Consider the following 15,170-nt stretch of genomic DNA (forward strand, 5'->3'; position numbering starts at 1 on the left):
ACGGGTCTTTGTGATTCGAGGTGTTCCTTGGGTGGTTCGGGTGGAGTAGCCGTGAGTTGTGAGGGCTGGTTTGGGAACGGTACTTTGTGGTGACCGCGTCCCGTTTTCTCTGGATCTGGCTTTAACCTGAGCCATTTTCAAACAGTGCTTTTATATTTCCTTTTCGTTGTATTGTTTACGTTTCCGCAAGTTTCTCTTTTCGGGTTGTATTTTAAGGAGTTTATACTCCAATAAGTGTTGTAATAGTTGATAGGATTTCTCCGTGAAACGACGAATACCACTGGAGGGTTATACCCTACATGTACATTACATGATGTAATTTTTCGCTCAATGATAAAGAATATATACTTTCTTGCACTTAAACGAGCCTATTTTCCAAGACTCAAGAACAGAAAAACAGCTAATACCAATCACATATTAAATATATAACTATATATATATACATGATTATTTGGCATCCATCACATTCGAAAGTTTGAGCAACAAAAGATGGTGGACTGAATTTTAATGCTATGATTTTTATAAAAAAAAAAAAACATAGGAAGTTGCTTACTGTAAATAGAAAAATTCTTGTCTGAATCAGATTTTGTCGAATCAATCTGATTTTCTTAAATTGTACACTAATTACACAACAATTATAGTGTACTTGCGATATGATTGATTCAGGTCCGATTGAGCTGGGTTATTTTCCAAGTAAGTTTCATCATTCGGAGTGAACCCTTGATACATCTTTGCTCCCATTTGGAACTGTACTAGACAAGTCTACACCACCAAGACTGGAATTGCTTAAGAAATCTTTGTACCAAGTAGCAGACAGTTTCGGAATCCTGTTTAGTGTTTGCGGATCGATGCGGTAAATTCCAAACTTCAAGCTGTATCCGCTTGACCATTCAAAGTTATCCATCAAGCTCCATATGAAATAGCCTCGCACGTCAGCCCCGTTCCTGCAGATTTTGATCGAAGACTGTGGCGATTAGCATTTCAGTTCATGTAATGAGTACACAAATTTTTAACTAGATGTAGCAATGGTATAGAGCCCGCACGACATTTCAATGAAAAACATGGCCTACGATATGTATTTGTTTCAGTAGTGCAGACGATCAACAATATCAACGTCTACTAAGCCTAATTTTGAGTCACGTCATAGAACTTAAGTACCTCATAGCTTGAGCAAGAGATGCAAGATACAACTGATGATAACGGACTCTCTTGACATCATGCTGGTAGATGTCGTCTTCGTTGGCCCGGAGAGCAGTAACCTGGAATTGAAATCAGTACCACAGTGAAAAGAGAAAATGAATTAACTGATCTGTATTACTAGTAAAACGGGTTCTAATCATCTTTCGTATAAACCATCCACCTTTTGACCGGCTTAACTTTCAAATTGGGAATGTCATACGACAATTACATCACCACAGTATGAGTCATCGACTTTTTTTATGCATAGACAAGGCAAGCATGCATAAAGGAAGACGACTGCATGCAGATATTTACCATTTTCAGTGACAAACATTGGCTTGTTATGGTACCTCTCCTTCATATAGTTCACAATATCTTCCATGCCTCTCGGAACCACAAAAAATTGAGACATTCCTGTCTGCACGAGGAATGAGCAAGAGTATTAGAAACATGGACTGCATATTTGGTAAATGGTAAAATGTCGATCAGAGATGAAGTATCAGAATTTGTACTGGTTCCCCAATTGGAACGCCATTGCGCTCTCCAGTAGTGTAGACAAACCCACGGATCAGTCGGTCGCTACCTAGGGTATAAACAGAATCATTGCACACACAACTGGAGTGGATACAATCCTTTGCATAGAGTTCGCCGTAGTGGTTTATCCCCATAAAGTCTATGCTGTCTCTTAAAAGCCCTCTCTCTTCTGAAGAAAAGCTTGGTAATTCGCTTCCATGATAACGCTTCATTTCTGGAGGGTAATCCCCAAACACGAGTGGGTCCAACATCCTTTTCAATGAGAACACAGAACATGATCTATCATGATCAGGAAAAACAGAAAGCTTTGTTTCTTATGTTGATTTGTAACACTCACCAAGCAGCATTAAAAGCTAAGGCCCTGTTTGCAGCTTGGATATCATCCTCAAAATCTCTCAGTGGTGTGAACATGTATGCACAGACGGTGATGCCTATTACACCATTGACTTTGGACTGCATCATGATCACTTAGTAGGCGAGGAGAACGAAAAGATTTAAAACTTTTAAATACACATATGTTTGCATCATCTTTTGAGGTTATTGAACAGATGCTTACCTTATACTGCTCACGATACAATTTAGCCGCTTTGGCATGTGCCAACAACATGTTGTGCATCGCAATCAAAGGCTCAACATCTGAATTCCCACCGGCACAGTGACCGAAAGGAGACGAACAACGAGCCGGAGGGAACATTGCACTTTCATAGGCCATTTCTGCGAACACGTTGGGTTCGTTCATAGTCATCCAATACTTCACTCGATCAGCGAAATGCTTAAAACATGTCTCGGCAAAATGGACAAACTCTTCCCTGTAAACCAGATACATTGCCCATTAACCAACCAGCCCAATGAAATGAATCCTTGTAGAAAATCAATCAAAAGACGGACAATTATCCAAGATGATCATTGTTGAACAATATTCTTGGCTTTTACACTTTACTTGACAAGCTCGATTTAGCGAGTCAGATAACGAAAACTGGATTCATATACTTACTGCATTACAGAACTGAGCCAGCCCCCGAATCGGTCTTCAAATTCTTGAGGATATTCATTGTGGAAAATCGTCACAAAAGGCTGTATACCTATATTCAACCTTATCCAATATCAACTGAAAAAAACTAGTAACTTTAATCGAAGGGGTTGAAGCATTGGATATCAAAGAATCACTACTTGGCATAGTACCTCTAAGTAGGAGATTATCAATAATACTGTTATAGAAGGTGATGCCAGCTTGGTTAACCCCACCAAGTCTCCCTCCTATAACCATAATCAGAGAGATACTTGTCAAGAATTACAAGCTAAAACAGCCAACCAAGAAAGGAAATTTGAAAAGGTACATACTGGGAAGAACTCTACTCCATGAAATCGAAAAGCGGTAAGCAGTCAATCCAAGTGAATGCATTATCTCAATATCTTCCTGTGATTCATTAGTGGAAATTAAAGAAACAAAAACATAATAAAATCATCTTTAATCCTAAGATAAAACTGTCAGTGAGGCTAGGTTGAATTTATTCAGGGAACCTGAGGCCCTTCTGACCGTTAAGTTATAGGTTTGAACCACACCAACATGCAAGTGTTTCATTACTTTCATAGCAGTCGTTGGTTGGTTTGCTGTACCAGTGATTAGTGATTAGTCATAAATATTTGATAATGATAATTGGTATATCGATTGTCGAAGCTTAAATAGCAACCAATTTGCTCAAATGATTCCAAGATGAAACTAAAAAAATGCAGGGTTATTACCATGTATCGATGATAATGATCATTAGCTATATCACCAATCGTCCCATCCGCTATAGTACCTGAAAATCTCAAAGCACGCCAAAAGTCAAACTCCACAGCAACAAACAGGCAAGAACAGAGGATCAAATCAAGAAACTCAGGTTTATCACCTTTAATCCGACAATAAACATCCCAGTTGCTCAAGCCTTTACCGTCTTCAAGAACTGCTCCTTCGATCTTAACAAAATGGAGACAAAGACAACATGGGTCCAAGTCCATTTTCTTGAAAAACATAAAAAAAAAAAAAACACAGTGGTTGAAACAGAGAGAGAAATCACAGACCTGATATGCAGAAGTGGAAGCTCCGAAGAAAAACCCATGTGGAAAATCCGACCTTTTGATGTCAACTTGTTTTTCAGCTGATGATATGAGCGCAGATAGCAGCAAGATTAAGCAATGGGAGACGAAAACCCATGTCATTTTCATATTCTCTATTCCTCTCTGCCTCTGTCTTCGGCCTCTTTGAGCAACTGCAGAGTGCAGAGACATGTTTGTCCATTTATAGAAACAAACTTTGACCGTTTGAGCTCCAACAGTTTGGCAAAATGGCCTTTTCTGAGCATGGGTCAATGGGTCAAAGTTGCATTGATAATATTGATGGCGTACTGTTCTAGATTAGTCGCTGCATATCAAAATATTATCCAATAATAGAAAATAAATATCGTAAAATATTCAAAAATATAAAAAAAAAATATTTAAGTATCATAAATTACTATATTATATAACAAATCAAAAATTTTATCATATCAAACATCAATAACATTAAGGACTAAAGCCAATTTTCGTTCTTTATTTTTGTTTATTTCTCGTTTAGGTTCATTAACTTGTTCGATTTCGATTTAATTTTTTTATCTTTCAGATTGTGCTTAATTTTAAGACAGTTGTCGTCGGAATTTTCATTAAGTCGCCGAAAAACGGGACATGGGCCTCAGATGATCTGTTAAATTGTTTTAATTGGCTAATATTGCATTACATGGACACATTACATGAATTTAAGAAAAAAGAAAGAAAGAAAAAGACATTGAATTAGTCGCCACGTCAGAAGGTGAGGTGGAATGGGAGGGAAAACATTTGCCACTCGGCATCAATGAAGAGGAAGGAAGGGATGAAGAGCAAATAGTGGAGGATACAAGTGATTCCTGTGAGGATGATGATGATGATGGATTGGAGGATGTTGTGGAAAATGATGGTGATCTGGATGAAGGTACGGTGATGGACCTTCAAATTCTGTTTTTAATCCTCAATCAATTTATGATCTAATATTTGAAATTGGGATTTTATTTGGCAATAAAAAAGAGTTTAAAAAGTAATTGCAGTCTTATGCTATTCAAAAAAAGAAGTGTGAAATTCATTAAAATGGACAAAGTTCGGATACATACACAGTGTGGGAATTGTGAATGTAGATGGAAGATACATGCAATTAAAATAAAGGGTGAAGAAACATTCCAGATCGACCTTTTGCAGTCACATCATTCATGTCCTAAAATTTTTTATGTTGAAAATATGAAGACGAATTGGCTAAAAGACAAGTACTTGCAGAAGTTCAAATCTGACAAGAAGATGTGTTTAAAGGAATTTAGAGTGGACATAATAAATGAACTGAGGCCAGAAAGGTAGCATTGAGGGTAATTCGAAATGACAGTATAGTAGGTTGTAGGACTACACAACTAAGATAAGAGCATCTTGGTTCTACTATTACTTTAGGGATTGATCAGCAGATGAGGGAGGAAAGATTTAACAGATCTATTCATGCTTTGGGGCTCTGAAGAGGGGGTTTAAAGCTGGTTGTAGGCCTATCATTAGGGTGGACATGTGCCATTTGAAGTGGCCTCACGGGGGCCATTTTACTTATAGCAATTGGAGTAAATCCGAACAACAACTTATTCCTAATTACTTATGTAAAAACTTATATTATCCACTATAAAAATTATTTTTACCACAACCCACAACTGTTGCAATCGTGATCAATGATTAATTATTATGCCTATTTATTTTTAATGATGATAATTTTTTTTTTAATAAAAATGGTAATGCATTAAGATGGCGAATCAACCAAAGCCAAAATACAAGCTGGAGAAGGCAAATGTCTAATTGATTTATACGGAAAAACCGAATGGTGTTTAAAACAATTTAGAAAAAAATTAGGGTAAATTGCATAACACTCTCTGTATTTTGGTGAAATAGCAAGAAATCTCGAATGTGTTAATTTTATAGGCAAAAAATTCTCTATATTTTATAAAATATAACAAAAGAAACCCTCACCGTTAGAAACTAAAGGAGAGTGTGTGGCACTGGCCTATTGAGTGAGTGGGTCTCATTTATTGACACTTTTGAGATTATTTTAAGTGTATAATGTTTCATTTTGTCCATTTCTTTAACATTTAAATATATTTTAAAATAATTTATTTATATTATTATTTTATGTAAATATATTTAATTAATTTAAATTATTTATTGAGTTTAAATATATTACAATAAATTATATTTATATATGTAATATATTAATTTAATATAAAAACACCTAAAAAGTATATAAATTTTAAAATTAAAATATTGAATTTAAAAAACAAATACAAAATTAATATACTAAAATTCACATTTTTTTATATGCAATATAATATAAAAGTATAATTATAATAATATTATTAACTCAATTAAATTATTATGAATTTAAATATATTTTATTTATTTATAAATAATATTAATTAAATATTAAAATAGCAAAAAATTAATATGAATTATTTTAAATTTTATTATTTATTAAAAATAATATTTAAATTATTTAATATTTAAAATTTTAAAAAAATAATAAATTACAACAACTTCCCCTGAGTTTTGGCATAATTACGAATACCCTTCCAAAAAGGGGTGGTGTGGCGGTGGAACCAAAACAGTCTAGGCAACGACGGCTTTGCCGTCAAAAGATATATATATATTATATAGTGTATGTGTATATATATAAATAAATAAATAATATATTTAAATTACTTAAAATTTGGACCGTTCATTTTTTATAATTGAAGATCAATGGTTATTATAAGAAGGACATAATAGGCAATTTAGCAAATAATTAATGTTGTTGGGGCTTACCTAATGGAAGGAAAGAGTATGCAATATTGAAAAACACAGGGGGATTTTTGCCTTTTTTTTACCATATGAGAGTTTTTAGCTAAATTTATAATAAAACAAAATAAAGATTAAAAAAATTTAAAATTCAAGGAAATAAAAAATATAAAAAAATCAAGAAAATAAAAAAATTTCATACATTAAGTACTTGTGATCCCTTTTTTATTTTTTTTGTTTCTTGTGGGTTGGGAAGGTTTTAAAAAATGTGAGACAAATGAAGAGATATTTAATTAAGATTGTGAGTTCTTATGTAAAATTATAGGACCTAAAATTCTAATTAAGTTATATGTCTTTTACCTAGAAATATTGATTGCTAATTTAAAGCATTTATTTATTTATACGTAATGGAAATAATAATATTATGTATTAAAAAAACAAGTAATTAACTCGCTATATTTTTAATAAATAATCAGCTAATGAAATTATTCAATGTTGATTGACTAAACATGATCTTTTCCTCTTTGACTATATATCTATATATAAATGAATTCATAAAAAAAAAAATATAATTTTTTTTATTTTAATTCAATCAATAGGAATATTTATTACAATAAAGAATTTAAAATTCTAAAAATTTTGAATTTAGTCAAAAATTGCTCTGCTCAAACTTCAATGTAACCCCTTCAGATATAATAGAAAAGAGATAAATTTAAAAATAAATTGGTAATCTTATACTTAAAAATTAGAAATTTCGAAAATTAAAAATTTTAACGCAAGCAATATGATTTTTTAATTTAAAAAGTTGGTCAAAATTGGCACGGAAAGATTTAAATTTTTCTTTATAAAAATTATAGATTTTTAAGCTTTTAAACTAACAACTAAAAAAGAAATCCAGCATTCTGAAGGGAATTAACAAAATAATATATTTTTTATTTGTTTTAAATTAACAAAATGCCATCATAGTTCAAGATATTATTACATTGATAGCTCATTCCGAGTTTTTTGGGGAATTTTGGGCCCTGGACCCTCACCATTTAAGGCCCACGCCAAATCACAATTATGGGCCTAGATCCAAGAAAATAGACTCGAAATTAATGTGACGACCAGATTTTAGCTTAATGGTTAAGACTGATATCTCATAATTTTATGACGAAACTAGCAGTTTTGCTATATAATACCTATGTATATAATCAGATAGATACGACAGAAATTTTAAAAATAAAAATTAATATATATTATTAAAAGCAGATCAACTGATTAATATGGGAAAAAATTGACAATAAATATGATAGTATATTGAGTGTTCACGGATGATGTGGACCCTTGAAATAAATTGGTGTTTTTATTGGTATAAATATTTGATGCTATCATTAGTATTTTAAAATTTTATATTGCAGTATCATGAGTCGCTCGTTGTGTGTGGGGAGTGATTTTCTTTTTATAGTGGGATACTTACACTTTCTTCTCTTGAGGTTTGGTGTAATTACAGTAGATTTTCTTGATTTAGAAGATTATATCTGGTACTCTTGAGATTTGCTTTCGTCTAATAATAAATCCTTTCATTAGTCAAATTCATTGAATTTATTGATATTAACAAATACCCTCTTGTGTCAGTAAGGAAATATTGATCATGGTATTCGTAATTTTATGGGGTATAGAGTGCTAAATTTATGGAGATAGAGTGTCATAAAAAAAATAAGAGCAAATTACAAGGGATTTTTTTAAAATTTGTTATAATTATAAATACCTTCTCGTTTTTTGAAAAATTATAAATATCCTCCTAAATTATAAGTGTACTAATAAATACTCTCTTGTGACAACTCATATTAATATTTTAGTAACTATTTATATTTTTTTAAATAATAAAAGAATATTTATAATTAAAACAAATTAAAAAAAAAAAAGAAAAAACTATTGTAAGTAAAGAAAGCAAATAAATAACTTAGAAGCACGATTAGCATGATTGGAAATATTACGTTTTTAAAGGAGAAAAATTTGTGAGTGGATACAGGCTGTCTTATGATGTCAGGAGATATAATCAGGTGCGGCACCTTTCTGAAGTCAATCCTCCTTTTTTGTGTTGACCTGATGACAGCGACCGTCGATTTATTACCTTAGTCAGATTCTAATGATTTGGATTCTTGACCATACGATTCTGGAATTAAATTCCAGATATGATCTGATGGAAGTATTTGCGGTTTTCCTGATTTTGTTCTGAAAAGGAGGAAATTGTCAAATACCTTAAACAATACATTCCTGGGACTTGTGTCTCTTTTCTTGTCTTATGTTCTTGACTTTCTCTTTTACTTTTCTTTTTTTTTTTAAATATATATTACGTGGGTCACTCTTGAAATTTAATTTAATTATAAATATTTTTTTATTATTTAAAAAATTATAAATATTTTAACGAATAGCCTCCTACAATGGGTTGTCATAATATAATATTTGTTAATTTTAAGAAAATATTTGTAAGTTTTCAAATAACGAAAAAATATTTATAATTATAGTAAGAAGGAACCGTTTGTAATTTATATTTTCTTTAAAATATAAAATTTGGCGGTTTCATCACTTACATGAATTCGGTACTTACATCTTACACTCATGATGTGCATTTGTTTTAGAATGAATTACACTCACAGGTTTGATATAATTACAAATACCTTCTTATTATTTAAATTCTAACATATGTGTAATACCGAGCCAATTTTATTAGATCTTTTGTGGTAAATTATCTAAAATATCCTTTTGAATTATGGATTCTAATATTTTTAATATTTTTTAGAATTTTATAAAATAATTTTATGAATTAATATTCTAAATAGATTATTTACTTTACTAACCAACAACTTTTTTTGAAAAAACAAATCAACAAGGATAAAATAGTAAATTTTACTTCACTGTCTAAGAATTACATAATTATTTTTTATTTAAGGGGTATATAAAATTTTTCAAACAACGAGAGACATTCATAATTATGTCAAATCTCATCAAAGGTAGCTATAATTCACCTCTTTTTTTTTTAACTTTTAAGCTAAATGGCATATATGTCCTCACTACACCAAACGTGAAATACTGACAAAATACTAAATTAATTATTATCTTCACACACTATCAAAAAATAAATAATTTCCTGTATATTGTAACAACTACAATCTAAAAATCATGGTAAATTAATACTATTAATTATGGTCGAACAAAATCGGTTACAAAAAAATAAATTTTGACCATAGTTAATAAATAATTACCGTTGTACATGGCTAATATTTTGATCTCTGTTACATAAGCAATTACGGGTAATATTTGTTACCTTTTCACTTTTAACCAAAATAATTAACTATTACCAAAATTAATATTTCATATTCCCACATGAATTATTATGCTAACAAAAAATTAATAAGCCATAATTAATATTAATTAATATGTCCCAATTATCAATAAGCCATAATTAACAAATATAAACACATAAATTTAAATGGGGTTAAGATCTACCCTAACTTCTTGCATCAAGTTCGCAAGATCCTTGTGATGATAGGAAGCAAATAGAACTAAATCATATTTCATGATATTGCATAAATGTCGATCCAAAATTAAATGTGACATTGCATTGAATTAGTCTAGTTGTTATAACTATAATTGGATTTTTTATTTCAAAATTTGCTCTATTTTTATTTTATTTTTTATGTAGGCATTACACATATACAATTTATTTTAGTATAAAATAGACGACGTAATTTAGTATACGCCGCGTATATATATATTTATGTATATGTATTATAAAATAAAATAAAAATAATATAGTTTAAATAGAAAATTCATCAATATATAAGTATAATTAATTCTATACGGGTGTTATAAGGAAATGACTCAATCAATATCAAGCTATTTAGCAAGTGAATTTCTTATTACTAATTTACATTATTTAATACAAAAATTTTAAAAAATATTTGCTGATATTTTTATCAATTAATTATTTAAAAAATATATAAATAATATAATTTAACAACGATGATATTACTTGCTAATTAATTAGCAGGATATTGATTTTAATATTAAATTTTTCGTTGCTATTGGGTTATTTTCTTGTATTGGGATCAGGTACATACACAGTCTTTTCCATTTCACTTTCCACATACATACGTATAGACTGAACATTCTCCTTAAATATACATACAATATGAATGACTAAGAGATATACCAAAAGTAAATGAATAATATCTAATATAATCACAATTTGAATTTTTTAAATTATAAATTAATACATGTACATGTATATACAGATATATTTTTAAATATACAGATAATGTAAATTTAATACGTAAGTACATACATAATCATGTGTACGTACGTAGATAAATAAATATGTATAATATGAAGTATAATTAATATTAACCTACAACAAGCGTAGCCCGTTTTGAAATAATTATTGCATGAAACTGAGATTATATCATTAATAAGATAGAAGACAAAGAGCAGTAAATCCAATGTAAAGAATATTGCACAAATATTGACCATAAAAATCAAACGTTACAGTTGGTGCAATAACTCTAGTTACTACGTATTACAAAAATTTTTATTTGAATTAGGTTTGGTCTAATTCAAACAAATTAATTATAAAGTAAATATGATTCACTTATCATGTAATTCGTTCAGTTTTCTTAAATTATAGACTAATTACTGGTCAATTACGTATTGTACTTACCATATAATTGGTTCAGGTTTGATACAATTTGGTAGTAAACAGAGTGAGGAAAGGAAAGCAAACGTGGGCTGAATGTAGGAGAAAGATAAGGTCAAGAAGCCGAGAATGTCTATAAAAATCAAAGAAACGTGAACACGAATGTATTTGCAATTACGTAGTACTGTTTGGTTCCCTACGGGACGCAAACACTGCCCAAGAAAGAACTGATCGAGAACTATATTTGGGAGGAATAACAAGAAAACAAACCCCACAACAAAAGCCGCCGGAAAAACCTGGGGATTCTTGCGGCCCAAGACCTCCTCCTCCGCGCGCCGCCAAGTCACCACCACCGACCGCCCAGCTGCCCCTCTCATCTATCATGCATGACATAATATCCCACTATGGGAATTCTTTCTGAGTCATTTATAGCGCACTTTTGACTCTGATCATCAGACAAAATTAATTAAATCGGGTCATTTAATTTTGTGTGTGTGTGTGTGTTTATTCATACGAGGTCTATATATATCACGCAGGGGGGGTTGTTTTGAGAGACGGGTGTAGATTTTCTTGGTTTTTGAGTTTTGAATCCGGTGGTGGGAGAATTGTAGGTAGCGCGCGGCGGCGGAGATGGTGGACGTGGAGGCGCAGAATCTGGCCGGCGACGGAGAAATCAGTCCGGCTATTTTCAAGAAGGCTAATCTTCCCGTCACTCTCAAGGTGTGTGCTTGATGATTTTTTTTCTTTTTTTTTGATTGATTTTGGTCATGCATGCATGAAAATTGTATATTGGAATAAGGGTTTCTTTTTCCCACGTAGAGAGATGATCATGAGCAGTCGCATGAATCCATGGCCGATGGATTTTCATGTGGGCTGATTTAGAGATTGTGGGTTTCTTTTTTAAATAAAGTAAATAAGAATTTGGAATTGAGTAATTACTTCTGGGAAAACTAAATTAGGGTTAATTAATTAGAGTTTTTGGGTAATTTCAGTGACTTGTATTGTATGAATAATCATGTGTTGAGAGATCTATCTATTGCTGAATTCTTCTTCTTGAATTTCTTACAAGAAACTGGCTATACGTTCATGTCGGTTCGAATCTCTTTTTGTAAATTGATGTTTGATTTATTACACCAACGTGGAAACATGTAATTAATAAGCAATAATTAAATTCAGTCCTCTTTCAACCTTGGAACTCCAAAAGATTGTTGTGCATATGTTAACTTGATGATAATCGAAAATGCAGTTTGAGGATGTTGTGTACAAGATCAAAACCGAGCAAAGCGGAAAATTCTTCAAGAAAACAGCGAAATCCCAGGAGAAATTGATATTGAAAGGCATCTCAGGCATGGTCCTGCCGGGTGAAATGCTAGCCATGCTTGGTCCCTCCGGCAGCGGCAAAACGACGCTTTTAACCGGCCTTGGCGGCCGGCTAACCAGCGGTCGTCTCTCGGGCAATATAACATACAACGGCAAGCCGTTCTCCAACGCTATGAAGCGGAACACGGGCTTTGTAACGCAGGATGATGTCCTCTACCCTCACCTAACTGTCACGGAGACGTTAGTTTACACCGCGCTTTTACGCTTGCCAAGAACTTTAACGAAGGCTGAAAAGGCAGAGCACGCAGAAGCCGTGATAGCTCAGCTTGGATTGTCTAGGTGTAGGCACAGCATCATAGGAGGACCTCTTTTGAGGGGAGTCTCTGGGGGTGAGAGGAAACGAGTCAGCATAGGGCAGGAAATGCTTATCAATCCGAGTCTGCTGTTTCTTGATGAGCCCACATCAGGGCTGGATTCCACCACCGCGCAGAGGATTGTGTCGACATTGTGGGATTTGGCTAACGGGGGAAGAACAATCGTTATGACGATCCATCAGCCTTCGAGCAGGCTTTTCTACATGTTTCATAAGGTTCTTTTGCTGTCTGAAGGGAATCCTCTGTATTATGGGAAGGGCTCGAGTGCCTTGGACTATTTCTCTAGCATTGGATTTTCTCTGTCCGTCGCCATGAATCCTGCTGATTTCCTGTTAGATCTTGCAAACGGTAAGTCCTAATGAGATGAAACACGGAATTGAAAATACAGGACTGAACTGACAGTATTCCGTTCTTTAAGCGCTGTTCACTGATAGTTTCATTGTTTTCTAGGAATTTCAACGGCTGATTCGATGGAAGATCATGCAGCTATTAAGCAAACTTTAGTGGCTTCTTACAAGACACATTTGTTGGAGAGTGTGACTGCAGAGCTTGCTGCTGATGATCAGCTTCAGATGGCAACGGACGATAAGCAGTTGAGGAGATGGTCCAACACTTGGTGGGATCAATTTTCAGTGTTGTTCAGGAGGGGAATAAAAGAACGGAGGCATGAGTCTTTCTCCGGCCTCAAAATCGGCCAGGTTCTAGCCGTAGCTATCCTGACTGGACTCCTATGGTGGCAATCCGATATTAGTCATTTGCAAGACCAGGTAATCCCAGATTGTTATTTTCTTACATAATGTGACATTGCCGAAACAGATTATGAACTTGCATATTGCTGAATTATTACATTTGAATCAAAAGAACTGATGTTTAACTGTCCTTAAACGAACTATCGTGTTTGAATTCGCAATGCAGGTGGGGCTTTTCTTCTTTTACTCAGGATTTTGGGGCTTCTACCCTCTCTTCCAAGCAATCTTCACATTCCCTCAAGAACGAATGATGCTCGCAAAGGAACGGTCTTCAGGCATGTACCGTCTCTCATCATACTTCATGGCGCTGACATTAGGTGACCTGCCAATGGAACTAGTCCTCCCTACCGTTTTCTTCGTCATAACCTACTGGATGGCGGGCCTAAAACCCGACCCCAGGTGCTTCTTCGCAGGCCTGTTCACTCTCCTCTACAGCGTGCTGTGCTCCCAAGGGCTCGGGCTTGCTCTTGGGGCCGCAGTCATGAACCAGAAATCAGCCACCATACTTGGATCAGTAATCATGCTGACATTCCTACTAGCCAGCGGATACTACGTCCAGCACGTGCCCGCATTCATAAGTTGGATCAAGTATATCTCGATCAGCCAGTACACATTCAAGCTCTTGCTGGGGTCCCAGTTCAAGCCCGGTGAAACATATCCTTGTGGCAACGGCAAAACTTGTCTGGTTGAGGATTTCGGGATGATCAAGCCCGTCGGGCTTGGCGGGCATGCCATAGCAGTGATTGCCTTGGCTGTAATGCTTGTGGGATATAGGCTGGTTGCATATGTTGCTCTCATGAGAATTGGTGTTACAAAGAAATAGACTGGTTTTGTGTTGGGGAACTGCTATTAGTCATAGTCTTTGCGGAAAAGAGTTTGGTATAACTTGAGCCTTTGGACGGCTCATTAATTTGTTTTTTCGTTTCGTAGACTGTGGTTCGTTTTTCTTCCGGACGCAATAATCTATACTATTTATAAAGTATCCATCACTATCCAGTACGTTCTCATTTGATCTTTTAAAAGTATCTGAATTATCAAAACTCGTTTCGTTTTCCATTCATTTTTGCAGTTATTAATGTACAAAATACTTAGAAACTGGATGCTCAATCCAGAGAAATTCATAGCTAATTTTCAAACCATATATATTTTTTTAATGTATAATTATAATCACACGCGTAGATATTATTCATTATTATTTTTGCAAACATATTTGAGTATGTGATTGCTAGTTTTTTTTTTTTTTTTAAACATACATAGTTCTTGGACATCTAGTTATACAGTTTTATATATCGAATATGAAAATATTAAATAGTATGATTTAAATATAGTAAATAATCCACACCTTTTATTAATTTTAGATAAAAAAAAAAATAGTCAATTGTTTAAGTTCAGCTAAAAACTTGAACCGCCTTGATTCTAGACCTATCCTTCCCTACCCCAACCCCAGCACTATGTTTGGATTAATGTTTTGGATGTTTTTGTTTTGGTGTT

The 15,170-nt window shown here is 33.3% G+C and overlaps 2 protein-coding genes across 2 annotated transcripts; one reads left to right on the forward strand and one right to left on the reverse strand.

The window, feature by feature from the left end:
• On the reverse strand, positions 552–3,929 carry LOC105177085 (beta-glucosidase 18-like). Its single transcript, XM_011100108.2, has 12 exons — positions 3,778–3,929; positions 3,606–3,672; positions 3,457–3,515; positions 3,055–3,130; positions 2,896–2,970; positions 2,708–2,795; positions 2,270–2,522; positions 2,051–2,166; positions 1,692–1,965; positions 1,495–1,597; positions 1,159–1,259; positions 552–944 (listed from the first exon to the last, which is right to left on the reverse strand). Exons 1-11 carry the CDS (start codon positions 3,919–3,921, stop codon positions 1,216–1,218), a joined length of 1,299 nt encoding a protein of 432 aa, XP_011098410.2. The 5' UTR covers positions 3,922–3,929; the 3' UTR covers positions 552–944; positions 1,159–1,215.
• On the forward strand, positions 11,322–14,671 carry LOC105177025 (ABC transporter G family member 9). The gene is made up of 4 exons (XM_011100039.2): positions 11,322–11,956; positions 12,483–13,278; positions 13,381–13,697; positions 13,846–14,671. The coding sequence occupies exons 1-4, from the start codon at positions 11,867–11,869 to the stop codon at positions 14,500–14,502; spliced, it is 1,860 nt and encodes a 619-aa protein (XP_011098341.1). The 5' UTR covers positions 11,322–11,866; the 3' UTR covers positions 14,503–14,671.

The sequence above is a fragment of the Sesamum indicum genome, linkage group LG14, assembly GCF_000512975.1.
Source record: "Sesamum indicum cultivar Zhongzhi No. 13 linkage group LG14, S_indicum_v1.0, whole genome shotgun sequence".
Classification (NCBI taxonomy): Eukaryota; Viridiplantae; Streptophyta; class Magnoliopsida; order Lamiales; family Pedaliaceae; genus Sesamum; species Sesamum indicum.